This window comes from Tauraco erythrolophus, chromosome 10 (assembly GCF_009769465.1).
Source record: "Tauraco erythrolophus isolate bTauEry1 chromosome 10, bTauEry1.pri, whole genome shotgun sequence".
NCBI classification, from domain to species: Eukaryota; Metazoa; Chordata; class Aves; order Musophagiformes; family Musophagidae; genus Tauraco; species Tauraco erythrolophus.
In genome coordinates, this window is record NC_141474.1 from 26,964,149 (window position 1) to 26,983,756 (window position 19,608).

The window sequence follows — 19,608 nt, forward strand, 5'->3', positions numbered from 1 at the left end:
GGTATTTCCTTAAATTTCTGGTCCTATACCTTTTATTAAACCCTCACTTACTGATACCAATGAATGCCAAAGTAGATATTGGAACACATTCTGGATGCTCATTAATAATGGTAAGTCACTGATCCGCTCCTCACAAATACTGCTGAAATAAACATTATTCATTTTTCAAGTGACAGAGCCCTTGAACTTCAAAATGATCAATACTCCAGAAAGCCTGATCAACACACCCACAGACTCTGGTGCAGATTTGCTCCACTATCTAACTCATCAAAACAAGTGGAGTGAAACAGAGCACCCGCCTGGGCTTTGGTATTTTTCACTCCTACTTGGATATCATGTAGAACTATGTTCCAAGTTTCGTGAGGTAAAGAACTATCCAAAACTACCTTTTGCAGCAGTAGCTTATTCAGTACTCTTCCTATTCCTAGGAAGAGAGAACAGCTTTTTCTCCATTATAGACTGTTTTTTTTTTTAATAAATAAAAACCCAAAACTAAACCCTCAAAGCAAAATAACCTCGCTAAACCACTGCAGAAAACAAAAGCATTAACGAGATACATAGTAGAAAATACTGACCATGGTCTACCTTGCTCCAGGCTTCCGCTCCGCTTTCTCGCACGGGGCACCAGGTATGAAGTTTAATACTAGGACTTGGTTGTTCAACCTGAAGCAAAAATAGTGTTAAAATGCTCAGTATCAGATATATCAATTTCTACTTTTTTCTCTTTTAATTCATAAGATCACATCAAGTCCTTTCTGAAATATTTTATTCTTATTTAAATACTATTTAAAGCTATTTTCCCAACACTTCACTCATATTATGGGTATTATTAGCACTACTGTGCATAAGCAAAAACAGTACTAGGAAGGTCTAGAAAACTCTGAATATCATATTGTTCAAAGAAAAAAAAATGCAGGTAGTTACTCTTTCATCTATAATGTCTGCCGTCTTTTCATACAATTCTTGGTATCTCAGATTTATTCCAAACAGTTCAGATCTCACCAAGAGAGGTTCGGATCTCTTCCTAATTCAAAAGTTACATTTAACATAATCTAATTTTATCTTCATGCAACACAAAGATCTCCAGGCCAAAAGAGTCCTCAGCAGTAAAGATGCTCTAAAAGACAGCATTCTCAATCTAGAAAGGCCATGACAGTCAGGATATGGAACGTTAAGGGACAAGCTTTTTCCTTTTTTGTACAAACATAACCAAGCAATAAAAATCAATAACTAGTGTTTAAAGATGCTGTAATTAAACTGTGAACTTCACCTACAGATCAAAAACCAGAAGAACTGATTAAAAGGAGTTAAAAGAAAAATATCTGAGAGAGACATAAACAGTAGGTTGATGAACGGCTTACTAAGGCTAATCTGGATTTCTAAAAGGTACCTATAGATAGAATAAAACTTGGAAAATAATTCTAAAATTTGACAAGAAATTATTAATTCATTTGTACATAAACTTAGAAAAAAAATAAATAAAGTGACAAGCAAATTAATTAAACACTAAATTCAATGGCTGTGAAAAGTGTCCAGAATTGTAGACAATGTTCCAGAATCAGAACAGTCCCATTTCTGCCCCAACACGTTCAAAGTGATATTATGAAAATAAAAGATTGCTGCAATCATAAGAAAAATTAAGAGAAAAAAAAAAAATTAGAATATGATCCTCCAAGAGGCTGCGAAATCTGTTCTGTTTGTATTAAAGCACAGGTTCTTTAAATAACTACCTAGTTTCAGAACAACTTTTCACGTACGGTTAGCAAAAAGTCCTTATGCGGGTGCTAAAGTCAGGTCGGTTATGAACTGTAAGTCAAAGTGTTAGAGATGTAGCTCTGAGCAAAGGAAGTGTTTCAAAGATCATAGGATGCCAACATAAAAAAAAGGAAAGTTGAAAGAGAGGAAGTGTAAGTGTTCATAATGTGACTAGACACTCTTTCTTTAAAGTCTTATTCAGGAATTTTTAATACTAATATCAATTACTTCCAAGCTGAATTTATACACCTATTATCCTGTCTAGTGCGCTGGAAGAAAAGAAATGGGGCCTCAGAGAATTTCACCAAGATATTCAGGAAAGAATTTGATCTTTGTCGTTACTAAAGCGGATAAAAGAAATTTTATTTTAGTTAATTTTACATTTAAATCACTGTGTGACAGACTGTTAAGGAGAGAAAAATTATTCATCTAAACTAAGAGCTGAATGAATTTTTGGAGCAGTATTTAGTGAAAGAACAACATTTGATGTGAGCTTAAGCTGGAAGCACTTTGGAGAGAATACAAACCCGTCTAACTACAAATGGAGGTTTATCAGTTTCTCTTCTGAATTCGTAAGGACCAAGGTTTAAATGGGCCAGTCGTTGCCTGGCGTCTTCCGACAGCTCACACATCCGTCTGTTTGTGTACGGCGACGGAGAACGTGACTTAGAAGCTATTGTAGGCTGCTCATAGCTCTTTCTTGCTAAGCTGGGCCTGCTTTTCTCAGGTGAAAGAGTGTTTTTCTTTGGTAACTTTGTTGGCAATTTTCCATTTGGGGTTGAGTGATGTACCCAGTTCAAATCACCCTAAAGTGAAAAGGAGAAATTATCTGGTTTGACAGCATGCAGAACAAAGATCACCGAAAGTAAAGCAAACAGGGAACTAATGATTTTAAGAGAAATAGATGCCATGTCAGCTGAAGTTTCCTTCACAAAACTATAATCAAACAGCGATTTCAAAAACCAACAATGTATTTACCACTTTCTCTAAAATCAGAAGGATATTAAAACACACTTTGCCACGTATTAGCTGTTAAGTGTCTCCTACTTACCTAATTAGCTTTCTCACACAGTTAGTATACAGAGACTGGAAAAAATTACACTGAATTTTGTCACAAGTTTATTTAACACAAACTTTATCTGGATTGGACAGTCACAGATTTGAAGAATTTTTTCATCTTTTTAAACATTTTAACCTTTTAAAATTCGTATTCTTTAAAATAAAATACATAAATTAAAATAGAAGCCTGTTTAATAGTTTAAATAATATTCATGAAGAGTTGCCTAAAGCCTCACATGAACTGTAATTACATTCTCCGATATTTATATTTTCCTGGATCATGGTGAATTTACCAGTTCTTTAAACAGTTATAATCAAGAAGCTATGTTTAGTAAAAATAAACTAAACCAAAACACACCTCTCCTCAAAAAAAAACCAACCCCAAAACTTTAAAGATCGTCTTCCAAAGATCCTCTCAAATCATGTGAATACTTTTGCAAAAGAAGAGGCAAAGCAGCTGTTTATTTGTAAAACTGGCACTTGACATCTGAAATACAGATTTTGTAGCTAAAATTTATAAAAATCATATCATTATCAAATATTGCCTTAAAAGTCTATCTCTGAGTTGGCACTGCTTTTAAAATATCTATGTACAGCAGCATAAAGGCTATTCATTTTGCGGAACATAGGTATGGAACCAAGGCTATTATGGTTGGCCTCCACGATCTTAAAGGTCTTTTCCAACCTAAATTACTCTGATTCTATGAGAGGAAAGTGGAGTAACAACCAACCTCACCACCTCCCTTCCCACAACATAGGACGAGGGTGGTGGTGATGTAATTTGTTGTTACCAGCAAAGCCTACCTAACAAGCAGGACTGACACCTCCTCTAAATAACTATTAACTTCTTCAGTGACTGATTTCAAATTCTGGTAAACTCTTTCCAGCACTGAAGTTTTGTTTGAAATACATTATCATTCCTTTGTAATTCGTGGCATTAAACGAGCATTCAATTACTCTACAAGCTTTACAGGTCAAGGCACCCTAGTCAGCAGCATGTTGTAACTTTGAACATCGCAGTATGGATAGTTAGGCTTTTGGGCCAAATTTTGCCCAAATTCACAGGTCATAAAAGATAAAAAAATGATAGTATAGCAAGACTTTTCTTCCTGTTTGAAATTCTTTGTTGAGCTTGAGGAAGTTGACATTAGTCTTAAACCTGAATGTTGCATGCACTGCTTCAGTTCAGAGGAACCCAGAAATGTCCAGCTTGCCTTCAAGACTTTCCCTCTACACCCAACAATGAATGAGGCTGAGGCTGCGAGTTTGTTTTCTATCAACGTAGTCTGAATCTGGCACCACACAGACTATCCATGCCACTGCCTTTCTCACACCTGCACTAGCACTTGTGCAGCTGGCAGTGAGCCAGAGTATGGAACTGGCCTAAACAAACCAGATCTAATTCTCTGAGATTAATTGCAATTTCACCAGTGCTACTTCTGGCTTACACGATAGTGAAACCAGATCTTCAATGTAACACATATAAATTTGATATGCCATTCATAACATATTAAATACTTCTAAGGAAATCTTAAATTTTAAATCAAACTGCTCTTATCGAAGTCACTTTGAGAGAAGTTAGTTTTCCAATAATGACAATGTCACAAATTATTCTTTATCTAAGCATCTCAATGCATTTCATTTGCTAAATTCGAAAGAAACTTCTCAGTGAACTAATTAGCAATGCCACAAACAGATCAAAGTCACCTAACCCTCTTTGCACAAGAGCCTTCCTGACGACCATTTCATTTTAATGATACTGGACCATCTTTCAATAATACAGCAAAAAAAGGAGGACATAAGAGTAACATTGCGTGACAGCTCGTGCCAGAAAACCCCCCAAAATTCTAATCTATGAGATCAGAGAAGAGTGCTACCAAATGAACAAACACACCAGAGAGGGTCTTTTCCCCCTCTCAGTTTCTTCAGCTGCTTCACCTTTAACTTTGCTTATTGCAAGAAGCAGCATTTCCAGATTAATATTGGTGACAGACTTTTCAACACAAATCTTCTTTTCCATTAGTGTTACTGATATTGTTATGGAAAACAATTAAATTAATTGGTTTGGTTTTGATAATGTACCTTCTCTGACTTCACCCAGCTTTCATTCTCCCACCTTAATTTTAAGTGTCAGTAAGAAACGGAGAGAAGGCATCTTCCCACCTACAAATAAACCAGGGATTGACACCTCAGCTGATCCTAGAACACAGAAGCTGATAATTGTTTCAGATTCAAGGAACTCTCAGCATTTACTGTCACGGACCAAACCCACTCTTTACTCATACACGATTAAAAATTTAATCAAGTTGTCAAGCATCCATGACAACTGCTTTAACCACGACAAAAGAACAAGAAAAGTTTCAAGTGAGCAGCACATGCAAAAATTGGAACCAAGGCTATCAATATTAAATCTAGAAATTAAATTGCAAACAATTAAATTATGCTAACCTGTATGTGACTCCTTCCTGAGCTTAACAGACTTTCTGCAATAAGGGAGCTTGTAGAAAATCTCAATTTTGGTGCAATTCCCTAGAAGAGAGACAATAATTAAACATCAAGCTCTAATTCAAGATAAAGGGTATCAAAGAAGTAAATGTCACCTAATGTAACAAACCATTCCTAATTTTCAGCCATTTCCTTTGTTAATTTCAGCCTTTAATAAAGATAATTAGAAAAGACAGAACAGCAATGGTAAATGTCAAGATGCTAACATTTGCATTTCTGACAATTCAATTACAGATGATTATATTGCTTTCATACAACAATTAAGGTCTGGCTTTTATTTCAATACATTTCTTTGTCAAAAGTACTTTTAAAGATTTTTCATGCCATGCTATATAGCATCAATAAAAATTCCAGTCATGCTCTAGAAGTTTCATTAATGCTAACTTTGGAAACTTCTTCATGAATAGTCTCAATTGTGCAATCTTTTTTTGTAAAAATATTTTGAAAATTAGTCAATTACACTGCAAATAACTATTAATTTGTAACAGTATGATTAAGAAACTCCTTTATTCTATAACGATTAGAGCAAAGCCCAATTTCTGTGGATCGTTTCTCATGTTCTGTAACCATGTTCCACTTCCTCTTAATCCCTTCTTACACATGTGGCTGACAACAGGCAGCCCTAGTTTGACCATGTTGGAGTCAGTGGGGTCCAGCTGGGTCTTCTGGTCAAGCAGCACACATGTACTAACGGACAGCACGTCCTTCCATTTTACATGGCTAACAGCTCCTGTTCAACTCATCTTCTTTTACTTCAGCCGTGTCTAGACACATAATGCCTTTGAGAGCCCTACTTCCTGTTAAATTTAGCTAGAACTGGCCAACATATACAAAATTTACTGAGTGTAAACGGCAGAGATAATAACACACAAGTGTTATTTCCCAAAACAGCAACATTAAAAAAGGCATAAAGGAACCGAAGGCCACATATTCCATAGACAAATGGGAATCATCTATGTGTATATGATACAGCTTTGTAGAAGCAAAGAGAGAATCAAGCGTCCTTAAAACTTTCTACCCTGTCTTCTTTCAACATGGACAGAGTTTGCTGCACATCTTGAGGCACCTGTGTGCATGAACACACAAAACCACTGGCAAACAAAAAGGAGCTGGTCTGTTTGTGACTCTGCCCCATGTTCTTAACAATTAGCAGGAACTTCATGAGTGAAGTCTACTGCTGAACCAAACTATTCCCTACCACCTGCGTAAACACAAACTGATTTCCCATAAAGACTATTATCTGGCCTCAGGTTAGATTATGGAAATGAAATGACAAAAATGCCAAGAAAGCTCAGTCATAGCAATTAACAGAGTCCAGGATTCAATCAAGTCAAGCTATAGCATATAAAAGAGATTTTAAATCTGACCGTTTTTAATCAACTCATCTTTATTACTAATGAATTGTCAAGTGCTATCAACAATTTAAAAAAGGACACATCAGAATTAGTACGTCTTCTATAAAAAGCAACAACAGAGCACCTACTGTTCTTACAGAGACTGAGAATGATTACAGAATTCTCAAATGCTTATAGCTAAAAAAAAAAATCACAAAAAACATGGTTTCTTCAGAGAAATGGTTCATGGAGAGGAAACATAGGATGGCACTCACATACACAGGCATGGATATGTCAAAAGTAACTTATAGGCCAAAAGCAATCAGAGGAGTTATTCTGTTCTGTGCAGTTCCCAAACCAGGGATTGCCAAAGGATGTTCAATATAGTATTGGGTAAAGATGGCTGTATAGCCTCCAAATCCATCTGTAAAATTCAGCCAGAAAGTTTTTGGGATCTATTCTTCTGCCTCCGGTTCAGTGCCGTCTGCAGCCCTGAACAAGCTTGTCAGTCTTTCTGTACCAGTCATTAAACAGATGTGATAATGACATAATATTAATTTGATCACAGAAGAACTGTAAAGGTGCTTCATGTTTATAAGAACCCAACTCAGAAAACAAGTTTAATATGTACTTCTGATTGTAGCAGCACAAGGACAAGTCTGTAGCTTAAAAAGTATATATGAATATAACAGAAGGTCTTGTGTTGGTATGCTAATGAAGGACAGCATAATGAAAAAGAAACTGCTTCAAGTAACATGGCAAATACTGCACGAGGGTGGGGAATGGAGATAAGAACGTCTGTAAGAAGTCACCACCAGTCGAGGCCTAAATATATTCTCGAAGGCAAGGGTTGCAGAGAAATACAGAAGAGCCAGCAAAAGCCTCAGCTGGGCAACACTGGACCAGGAGAGATAACTCTAGGCACGTCGTGTACGCGTATTGTGTTTGTAAGCCTTGTAAGACATTTAGCCAGAGACATTATCAGCTAAGTGCCAGATTTCTGGAGGAGTTCTGATCCTCTCAACTTGGGATTCCTTCCAACTGGCAGATTAGCAGTGTTAATCAGACACTGCTTGTCACTGCCTATCTGAACTCTACAACCGTAATCTTGCTGTTGCTACCTTTATTTTTTTAATAAAAAGACAAATTTATTGCGAATCAAAGGGCCACTGAAGCACAGCTGTCCGTCAAAAATACTCAACATCTCAGCTAGCTATAAATAACTTTTAATATGGGAAAAACATGGCTTGACTAGCACAGGAATAATGTGATGGTTCTCACGACCTTGTTTAACACTTTGCCTTTTGCTTAGCAGACACGTTCAGTGCTTGGTGCTGACAGAGCTAGCAAGAGACACTTGCCAGTAAATCTTAGAGAGCACTGGAAGATGGAGGCATTTGAGACTGCATTTCTACTGGAGGGAAAAGTCCTCTCACAGCTATCCCATTTGGCAAGCAAGGAGAGAAACCACAAGTTCTTTTCAGGAGCCTCCCTCCAATTTCATCAAACACAGCTTCTTTATTCCTGAAAATGGGGTCAGTATGCCAAAATTGTTTCTTAAATTGTTCTTTCTGCGATGGAGGTGGAAGACAGCAACAGATGCTTCTGCAGTCCTCGTTCCAGGGCAAAGATGGATTTCATTTACACTGTTCCCAACGACATGGAAATACATGTCTTACATCAGTCAACTTCTTAAAGCTACTACAGTGTCATCATTCAACTACATATCCAAATGATTCTGATCACATCTTTTCACAGCTCACAAATTATGCCACCTTCTTTTTATTAGAAAATACATAAGTTTTGTATTAAAGAACTCAGTCCGACAAAAAACCTCAAACTTCTCTAGTGGCTCTGCTTCCATAAAGATTCATTATATTGCATTTACAAAAAATCTGAAACCATTTTGCTAATACCACCTCATTTATTACTACCTCCCTCAACACCAGGAAAGTACCTATTCTATAAGTAACATGAAAGCAATACACCTCTCTTGAGCCACCACTAACATGCATAGGACAAGCTATATCAAACAGATGCTACGGCCAAAAAAAAATGGCTATTTTTGTAGGGATGGTTCAAGTTGCTGCAGAACCATACTTTGTATCACAAAAATCACAGCTTTAATTCATTCAAATGTAACACAGCATTAGACACCAAATTAGCACTTCTAATTGCAAGTGACTGGGCAATGTCCAGGTTGCCCTTGCAGGGGAAAGATTATACCAGCTAAAAGATACCAATGAACTTAATCAGCATTTCCCTCCTGCCCTGTGTTTTTAATCCAACTGCAATGGACAGGACAACTGAGTCCCTGTCTTCCCAATCCAAACGTCCTGCCACTCCACTAGTAAAATTTAACCAAAATAAGAAAAAACAAAACAAATCCCAAAACACCTCTACCACATCATCTTCAAAGTGCCTTCCTGAGTTATTCCACTGACACCTATGATTCAACAGTCAAACTCTATGAAAGGGCAGTGTGAGAGAAATTCATTTTCATTTACCATGTACTTGAGCCCTTATCTCCAGAAAATTAACGTTAATTCATTGCACTTATTCTGCCAATTAGCTGTCATTTATCATAGCTTTCTTTAAACTGTAGAAAAGGCAAATTACTAAATGAGCCTGAACAGCCTGAACAGACCTTAAGAAACAGGCTTTGGAACCGGCAAACAATCATGCAGCGCTAAGCTAAATTTCAGTTACTATTTTCATGGTGATCTTGCACCTCAGGGAGGCCCACAGTTGAGATGGCACAGCACTAGAAATTTGTACTGACTGTCATTGTCCTAAACAGTACCAAAAACTGTCTGAAACAAAATGCTACAAAGAGAGACTGAGGAGGGAGGGTTACATGGGTTGAGAACCGTGGTTGACATGACATCTCCTTCTTCTCTTGCATCCCTTCAACTACCAACTGCACCACAGATTAAATTGAACGGAAGACCTGTCCTGGTGCCACACTGCAAACCAAGCGGAAAGTAACTTTTTCACATTAAATAATTTCTTGAAGCACTTTGAAAAATGATTTTACTTTCACTAAAGTTCAAGTGGATTTGTACATTCAACACCTGAAACGGCAAAACCTGTCAGAAGTAATCGTTTTTCATTTGAAGTAGTTCAAGGGGTTTCTTCTGTGAAACACACTGTATCATAAATACAATCCACAGATATTCACTCACTGTGAAGGAAGAGGACCTCTTCATTAAAATCTCACGATCTAAACCATGGTGCCCACGGGTAAGCTTAGGGTCAGGGAACAGGAAATCTCTGGTATTTTCTTCATACGTTGCTAGAATTTTTCCCACTAAAAAGAAAACATATACTTTAACTGCAAAATAGACAAAAGCCATATAGTACAGACACCACACACAAGACCATTCAGAAACTAAGATAAATCTTGTTCTTTACAAATTAACAGCATGGCTCTATAACTCATATCGCACTAGGAAATAACCTCCCCGAGTTAAATCACCAGGAGTAACATGAAGAATCTACTCTGAAAGTATGTTTCACTGGTATTGTAAAAAAATTATAAAACAGTTAACACGATCTTCTTTAAGAGACATACAAGAAGTTTTCTCTAGGCAATTCTTCAGTAGTTTTCCTCTTTCTTTCCCTTCCATGCCACAAAAGAAGCAAGTATGTCTGACCCCTGCAATTCCTTATCCAAGATATTTTACTCTCCCACAACAAAAATCCACAGTCAGTACATTTCTTCAAGTAAACAGTCTGGTGAGCCACCTGAGAGAGCAAACGTTTCCTTGAAAGTACTAAGGACAAGTGACAGAGAGTGCTTTTAATACCACAGTTTCCAAATGAGTCCTCTTTAAAACTTGACTTTATTTCCAATAAAATGCAGATTTACATTATTCATGGGAACACTTGAATTTCATTAAAATAGATTTTTATAATCACACAAACCAATAACAGAAGTATGACAAATGACTATTTATTATCTTCACATATCCCAAGAGCCCTGTAATACTTACAGTGAGGATAAGAGTTTTCCCAATGGTCACCATTAAAATGGAAGGGAAAAAAGTGTCATTCTGAGAACAAGATTATGCACTCTGAAATTTCACAGACAGCCACTTTGCAAGTGAATTGTGATGCAGTTAATAAGTGTGCACTGGATGATTTCAGTTTATTTTCCATTTCTAAAATATTATCACTTTCCTAAGCCTGAGTATAGTACATTTCAATATTCAGTCATTATTCTCTTTCAAGAATGAGATCCTCTTGATCTATTAACATTTTATATTCAGAGGACTATTTGTTGAAGAGCTTCCTATGTTGTTTGTGTGTTGGAAAAAATGATTGTGCTGTAATGGGCAACGTCCTCATGGAAATTCACCTATTAAACTGCATAATTTATTAAGAGACTGATACAATACCTGGAGGAACGAGCTGTATTAGTTCAAGTACTGCTGTGTCAACTAGAAAGGAAAAAAGTTTTTTCATGAGTTAAAAAAAACTAAAATGGAAAGTAATTCTCATAGTCAAAACCCAAGAAAAACGGCTTACTGATTTAAGCTTCACAGCACTGTACGTAGCTATGCTATTTCCACCATATCAACAATAAGAGAAAATTAAGAACAGCTTGCATAAATACCACAGATGAACACAATGGCATTAGCAGCATAGAAATGACAACTCTGAATTTGACTTAGAACTTGGTAAGTTCTACCTGCTGTCAAGTTTGTCCTTTTTTTAAAGAAGACAATACAAGCTTCACCACTTTTTCAGATAACTCCCGGTACGAGGGAGCATATTCCTGGAGTTTGAGTTCAAGGTCAGTGTTGTCTCACTACGATTCACTATGCTCCACATATGGCAAGACATACAATTTTCTTGAAAAATGAAAAGAATAGTTTTACAAAAATCAAAGTTTTATGCTTATATTATTTGAAAATTAATCAAATAAATTATCGGATAAAGGAATCCATTACCTATCTGGATAATCAGCTGGATTTTCCATTAATTATGACTTTTTATCCTTTTCCTGTTCTAAAGCATGTAGCATACATTTCTAGAGGCATTTTGTTAGATAACAGCATTTTGGGTAAGTTACTAGTAACCAAAGACAGCAAAAAAAACCTCTGCCTGCACTGACAACTAATCTTCTGTTCTAAAAACCACTAGTGCTAGAGTCCTACGTGTTCAGTATATGACACACTACATTGGGTACCCACCAGCTTTTCAGAGAACAGGCTCCTGACAGAAAAATTATCACATACTTCGAATCCCCAAAAAGTCTTTAGAGCCCATACATGCATGACATTAATGCACACAATATAGTATACATGAAAAGTAGAACCTACATTCCAGTAACTCCACAAGGTCTCCAGGATCAACTATATCAGTATATGCCTGGAAAATAAATTAATAAATAATAATAATGGCACAGTCAAAGTCATCAGATAGACCTCTGGGCAAAGAGAAGGGAAAAAAAAAGCCCACATATTCTTCCTTGCTTCAAATGGTTGCCAAGAGTCCTATCCCCACCGGAAAAAGAAAGAAAACTGAAATTATCATTTGACACATGATCAAATTAATCGAAAGCTAGCAGTTCTTGTCATATGCTCTCCAGCCATTCAGGGTTACCTCTCCATATTTAAATTAGGAGGCATTGTGAAGAGTTCAAGATACTGTGTTAGAGATAAGCATTGTCTGAGAAAATTTCAAGAGAGAAAGATAAATTGCTGAATCTGCTAGAATTTTTATAGATGAAGAGTATGTTCTTTAATATATTAGTAATACTTTAAGCTTTATTTTTATGGCAGTGACTATTCATGTACAGAATACTGTTCAGGGTTTTTTTTTTTTAATCTGAATGTCATGTGAATAGATGGCAGGGAATAGGGGAGGATGTTGCACTGGATATTCAGCAGGTAACAGACTTCCCCCTAATTCCGTACAAAAGTCTCAGCAGAATGGTGTAGATCATTTTGCTGTTTAAGGTACTAAACACTAAAAAAAACCCAAAGCACTGGTGCTCCACAAGTATCTAGACCTATTTAATACCTATTTGTAAGAAGACAGATATTATTCTCAGCTTTCTTGTTCACCTCTTTTGTAAGTAGATAAATCCTGGTGTCTTGGAGTTCCTCTAAATTACACCGAAAACAGTATTCCCTATGTTTCCCTTCAGTAGTCTGTGGTATGTTTGCCTTTAAAAACTATGGTCTTTTTTTACTCTTCAGTAGCTGATGAAATTGTCACTGTATCTTACCCACATCACCAGAGCATCACTGATGTTTACTCAGTTTGGTTTTCAAAGTGCTGGGGGATGCTTAAAGGAAAAGAACTAGAAAGGGCAAAGTATTATTATTCATAGGTAGTCAAGAAGCCAGATCGTATCTGTAAGATACTGTGTTTCATTATCCCTGTGGTACTAATAATGAAGCTAGCAGGGACTCAGAATATGGCATAAACAACTATAAATTATAAGGCCAGAGTACCAACCTGGGAATTCTGGTGACAAACCATGAAAAAAGTATCTCAAAGGGAGAAAGATGTCACCAAAAAAGCTTGAGCTGCTATTCTATCTTTCTACTAAATTAAGTTGACTCTCCTGTATCTTATCGTCTTTGTTCTTCACCTTGCCATAATTTTTAGAACAACAACATTCGGTTCCTACCAAACCAGGAAAACAGACACTGAAAAAGGACAGTTCACAAAAGAATGAACAAACACCTAAAAAGCTTCATCATACATTATAATCTTCAGTACGCATAATTCTCCAGTCACTGTGTGGATAATATAGGCACACACCTCCTTTGTGCTGAAGAGAAGCAGGAGTTACAATGCTATGCCATCCTCAGTGTGATTACTCGTGCTCAGGGGTTTTGCAGTGAGGTTTTGTGGAGTTTCAGATGGGTTTTATTTGGCTTGTGTTAGCTCTTGACATTATCTTACCTTTTTGAATACTAGTTTTTCTTGAAAGAAGAGTGGAAACGCTGCAGGGACGCATTGAGTTTTTTTGTACTGCCCAAGTACAGAGACACTGAGATAAAGTTCCTCTTTGTCTTTCAACAGCACTCCTGGGCAAGTTATCTGTAAGAGTAACACATTCATTAAACAAACTGAATTTCAGTTAGTTATAGAAGTTATGGCTGTTTTTGAGATAAAAATGAAATGGTCAAGGCTAAAATGGTTGATTACTGAGAGTCAGATTATAACAGATTAGAGTGAAAAAAAATTATTTCAAAAAGCAATTCTGTTTGTACACACTGACCAGGAAAAATAGTCACCATTTAAAAATCATCAGGACCAAATACTGTAGGTAAACAAACTCCATCGTCGTCAACCAAAACTGAAACCTGGTATCCCAATCCCAGGTTAATACAGTAAAGGCATGCACTGACTGTATCAGTTAGCACCAAGGATTACATCAGGTTCTATATGAAAAGTTATGTAGAATGAAGTCTACTTGATGCCAAGACACAAAAACACATCCAAATTTTCGCCTAGCCACAGAGAGAAAGAAGCTGGTAAAAGTATATGCTTAGATATCCATACTCTGTCCAGCCACCAAAAAAGGCAAGTTTATTTGTAAATATTATATTAACTTTGCCTTCTAATATGTAAATAATAAAAAAAAAAGCAACTGTTGTCCCACTGCTATGGGATACATGGCACACAAAGTTTTATCTTAGAAGTTTGGCCACTTTGGAGGGTATTCAAGGCAGAGAAGGCTCCTCGTTATGCTGCCAGATACTGCCACTAATCTCTCATCTTTCTCTGGACATTCTTAAAGCAAGAAGAAGTTCGTATGTTTTTAAAGCTCTGATGAACATCAGACGTTCTTGTGTTTTCACTGCAAGGATGTATACAACTCATTGCGAACCTATTTGCTATTTTCTCCAAGCCACATGATTTTATTCTATTACTCAGCCAGAGAATTGTCACCTTTCACTTCAGTTCTACTGCTCACTTTTTATCACAGTGTAATAAATATGAGGTTGTCTCTTCCAACATAAGGTTGCTGGAGAAAGTGTTCAGACTTTCAATTGCCAGGTAGAAAGACAAAGGAGAAGAGTGACAGGAATTAAAATAAGTGCTTTGGTTACAGTCTCCTACTCCCAAATGAACGTTTTACTTGAGAAATCCTAACTAGATCTAAAAGAAAACTATATAAACAGCAGAAAAACAGCCTCAGGTGAAAGAAATAACAGAAACTAATGTGAGATAGATTGCTATAGATACAGTATAAGCTAAAAAAAAAAAAAGTGCTTCTACTCATAAATATCTGAGGAGGAAAAAAAAGAGGTTTCTCTCCATGTATACGAGGGCTTCGAGCCTGCAAGAAAAGTGCCAGAATAACAGATAACCCAATTGAAACAGACTGTCAAGCATTAAACAGCTTGTATGACACTCGTGCAGTTGCAAGTGTGAATAGGAGTGTGAGACAGATTTCATTCATACAAAGCAAGATCCCCCAAACTACATACTAAAAGTCATATTAGCTTAGTTCTCACTTTTCTTCTTGACGTTTTTGTAGAATTTACAATCATTTTTAGCTGGGGTTTCATGCCTTTCACCTTAGAGAAGGCAACCAGTATTTGCCTATTTATTGAGACAAAAAGCAAGAGGTTTGAGGTTTTGCCTTCTGATTTCTTCAAACAACAGGTGCCATTTATTCTGCCTACCCTGTAAAAGAAAATAAATTCTTGCAATTCAGCATGTGAGGCAAGATAGCACATGTGGACACTTGTGCTTCTACTACCCTTGAGATAAACTGCACAATTTATTGCCTGGGCTGGAACACCAAATCTAGATGATCATGTAACTTTAAACCAGCTCCAAAAATGAATGACACATGCATTTCTGCAGTTCATTAAATCTATTTTGTAATACGTGACGCATGGAGCCGCATAACACTTAGGAGACAAATTGAAGCTCTTATCTCACTGCAAACTGTTCAGGCAGGACAAGGGACCATTGTAAACACTGGAATAATATTATCTATGGATCAGCTAAGGAAAAGAGCTATCGGTGCTACTATTAACTGATCTTAAAACCAACAAGGAGAATTATGATAAATGTCTAGGACATCGTTACCCTGGACTTCTCTGCTGCAGTTCCCAGAAAGATGGAAAACATGTAACAGCCCTGGTGCTGGGACATCACAAATAGCCACAAAGAAATCACTGAATCCATCTCATGGATAGGAACAGAATTCTACTGATCCACAACCCACTATGGTATTTGTTTGACACACTCAGTCCTAAAATGTAGCTGCATATGTAACCAATGAAAAAGGCAGGCCTCAAAAAATCCCTTTAATTGCCCTTTACCATCAAAACAAGAAGAGTTCTCTATGAAAGGCGATGGACAGCATTAACTTCTGCTGAATGCAAGCTTCCAGATGGAATACCATTCTGGACTTAGAGTTGCAAAAATAATCTTCTCAACGTGAAGAGATGCCATTTTAGTTTCCTGACCTGGCAGTAATCCACAATGCTATTAATTCATCTTAGTGCTTAAAGCTTTACCTACCTTCACTGTCACGTTTGTGAATTCTCTATGTAGCAATGACATGAAGAATAATGTGAATTTCATTCTGTTGCTACACGAGCAATCCAAATGCCAGCAGCAGAGGTAGGCACCAAAATTAGTCTCAAAAAACAAATAACAATGAAATCTCAGTCTGAGCAATCATGAATTATTCAATTTAAATTAATGGCAGGATAAACCAAATAAGGTCTTTAGCCAAGGCTTTCAATTTTAGAAGAGCAGCCTTTCAGAAACGAAGAAAACTAGCAGCAGAACAAACCAAAGAGCTCAAGGACTGAGATTCGAAAAGACATTTGGATTTCATTAAGTCAAAAGGAGCAAAACCCATCTGTATCCTAAAGCAAGGGAAAAAACGAGGACACAACTTCTGACACAGGTGGATTGGTTTTAAAGAGGTTTGAGAAATACGTGGAGCATTGTAAAGGAAAGGGAATCAGAAATTTGGACAAGGCTTCAGTCACAAATGAAGCGAACAAGGAGGAAACAGGCAGATGTAAAAACTAACAAATCTGTGTTCCAAACACAACTGACTATTTTGCCTTGGTTTTAATGATACTTAATACAGGAGCAAACAAACAACTTAAAGAAGGAAATAACGGAAATTGAAGCTGCTCAATAGGACCAAGGAGCCACAGGGAGGCTGAATCATCTTCAGCCCAGGTTCTGAAAGAATGTAATTTTTCCTGCTGGATGTATACATAGCCAAAATCCATGTTATGAAAACAAGGATAGTACCATCTGCTGAAAAATAACAAACACAAAGCCCATGTGAGGCAGAAAAAGAGATCTGAAAAATTATAACCCCACCAATCAGAATATTTAAATATGCAAAAGTAAAGAATAAAGGGCATGGAGGAAAACCTAACTAGAAAAAAGTCCAGCAGCACGTTTCATAAAAATAGATCTGTCAAGCAAAACCTGACATTTTCTTGAAAGCCTATTTTCTGGACAAAGGATATCGAATTTATCTGGACATCAGTAACATCACATGGTGCCACATGAGAAACTATTTCTTGCGATGCAGAAGATGGGAGATATTAAGAAGGTCCTAAGGTGGTACAGAACTGGCCAAAGGCCAGCATCAATAATGTGCAAAACTGGGAGGCATCAAGCTGAGGGTTACTATTAAAAATATTCCTTTACGTATCCTGGGATCTGTGTCCTTTAATATTTTTAATGACCCTGACACAAGAAGTCAGAGTGTTCTCATGAAATTTTTCTTATTAAAATTCTGAAATCATCAGAGGTCAACAAAAAGATACAGAAAAAATGTTTGCAGGACCACAGTAATAGAAATGAGACGCACCTACTGTGTATTAACAACAGATTCTGCTTTAACTGGGGCGGGCGGGTAACCTTCAAAGCTGGCTGAGGGGAAGACCAGTGTGTTATTAAACGACAGCACAACTGCAGTGCAGCTGTGAAGAGACTAATATTAAGATATATGGGATGAATTTTGGACTTTTTTTTTTTTTCCCCTGACATCATCTAAGGCAACAGTGAGATGCCATCTAGAACGTTGAGTTCAATTCCAATCCTGATCAATGCGAATTCCAAGTGGAGGAGCAACACCCATCCTTAACATGATGAGACGACCAGCGAGCCTGTCACATACAACACTACCCAAAGACCCAGATCTCTTTAGCTGACAAAGATGGACGGTGAAACGCCAGAACTGCTGCCCAATAAATACATCAAGAGAGCAAACATCAAGGTAGGAAAAAACATTATTTAAGTGAAAGGCCAGTGTTGACATCTGTGTAAGAGGAGGGCATCAACTAGCCAGAAGGAAATTTAGGCTGGAAAGTTTTCAAACCATCACAGGAGCAAAATGCCAAAGTAGGGTCCAATGGGGAAAAAAAAAAAGGCCAAACAAGTGGTTCAAAATGAGATTAAACACACTTATTAAAAGGGTTACCTGAGAGAAATTATGTAGCATAGCATAGCGGGGATAGAACCAAACCACCCACATGTGCTGAAAGGGACACTGAGGTCTGTGTTGGAGATTACCTGTTCTCTCCTTTTCCATTATTATTTGCAGCCTTGAGAGCAGGCTGAATAGCAAACACCCCACAACTGAAGAAGCCCGACCCTGGGGCAGCACCTTCCCTGCACTCTCTCCTGGCACATGAATAGTTCACAGCAGCAGGAACAGAAGAGGAAAGCACATTTGTTCCTTTCCAGGAGCCAAGTGGGCCTTTGCATTATGCAGATGCAAAGATCTCAACTAGCTGTTGAGGCAGCAGAGCAACACCAGCAGGTTCACACCCTCACCAGGTACGTGCAGACATTCACAGCTCTATTTTAGAGCAGCCACATAAGAGTGGGAACGAAAGCAGTTAAGCAATCAGGAATCCCAGGTCCGTTTCCCAGTCTGTACTTTCTGGACCTGAACTTAAATTTTTTGGATGGCACCTTGGGTTTTCCTTTGAGCACCGAGTCTTCTGGCAGCACCTGCCCTGCGAGGAGGCCTAACCTCTGGATTATAGCGACCAGGGCCTGTGAAGCCAAACTCCAGAGTAACAGAGCACTATCTGCCTCATCAGAATGATACAGTCTCTCACTTTGCTCCCACCTTGTGTACAAGCAGAAAACTTGGCAAACTTTGCACAAGGAACCGTCCTAATATGATTAATGTACAAACTTTCCACTTACACACCTATTGACCCCAAGCCCCCCATATAACACCCAGGTGCTTCAGAGCTGCCCAGTGCCACCTCTTGCCCCTCACAGGGACTTCACGCTTCCCAGGGGAGCACATGCCATGTACACGGTGCTGTTTCCCAGGATTTCTTTCGCTGTTTCAAGAGTGCTTTTTCCACACCACGAAGCTTCACAAGAATCACTGTCTCTTGAAAAAGGCTTGCTCCAGGGGAAAGCGAGAGCGGTGAAGGAGCACGGCCGATGCTACCACCGACAGGGAGGCAGAGGGCCCGGCTGCCAGGGGACGCACACACAGAAGGGGCAGAAGCTGCCCAGGAGCCCCGATTTCCAAACGGGGGCGGCCCCTCGCTCGGCAGCACCGCCCGGACCGGCCTCCTGGAAGCAGACACAGGCCGGGCGGGCCGGGCGGCGGCTGAGAGGGGGGAGCGGGGCGGGAAGCGGCGCCGGAAGGGCAAACCGCGGCTTCTCCTCCAGCCTGCGGCCCGCCACGTCCCGGCGGCTGCGGCGCGGGCACTCACCGAGCGGATGTCGAGCTGCAGGGCGCAGAGCAGCGCTTTCCGCGGCATGGGCGGGCGGGCCGGGGCGGGGGCCCGCCGGCTCCCGGCCCGCTCGGGCTCAGCCGCGTCGCGGGGCCGACGCCGTTGTCACGGCAACCGGGGCGCGTCCCGCCGCCGCGCTGCGCATGCGCACTATCGCTGGCGGGGCCACCGCCCCGGCGGCGCCAGCGCCTCTCCCGGCAAAACTCCCCCTCCTTCCCACAATGCCC

The 19,608-nt window shown here is 38.7% G+C and overlaps 1 protein-coding gene across 1 annotated transcript in view; it reads right to left on the reverse strand.

Annotated features, from left to right (window-relative positions):
- SPATA6 (spermatogenesis associated 6) overlaps positions 1 to 19,408 on the reverse strand; it is a 40,025-nt gene extending 20,617 nt beyond the window's left edge. The window contains exons 1-8 of the mRNA XM_086617421.1: positions 19,361 to 19,408; positions 13,578 to 13,715; positions 11,981 to 12,029; positions 11,054 to 11,095; positions 9,839 to 9,963; positions 5,263 to 5,343; positions 2,283 to 2,561; positions 576 to 663 (exon numbers count right to left, since the gene is read on the reverse strand). Coding sequence (XP_086473547.1) covers positions 576 to 663; positions 2,283 to 2,561; positions 5,263 to 5,343; positions 9,839 to 9,963; positions 11,054 to 11,095; positions 11,981 to 12,029; positions 13,578 to 13,715; positions 19,361 to 19,408 — 850 coding nt within the window. The remainder of the gene's footprint in view (positions 1 to 575; positions 664 to 2,282; positions 2,562 to 5,262; positions 5,344 to 9,838; positions 9,964 to 11,053; positions 11,096 to 11,980; positions 12,030 to 13,577; positions 13,716 to 19,360) is intronic.
- Positions 19,409 to 19,608: the final 200 nt, after the last annotated feature.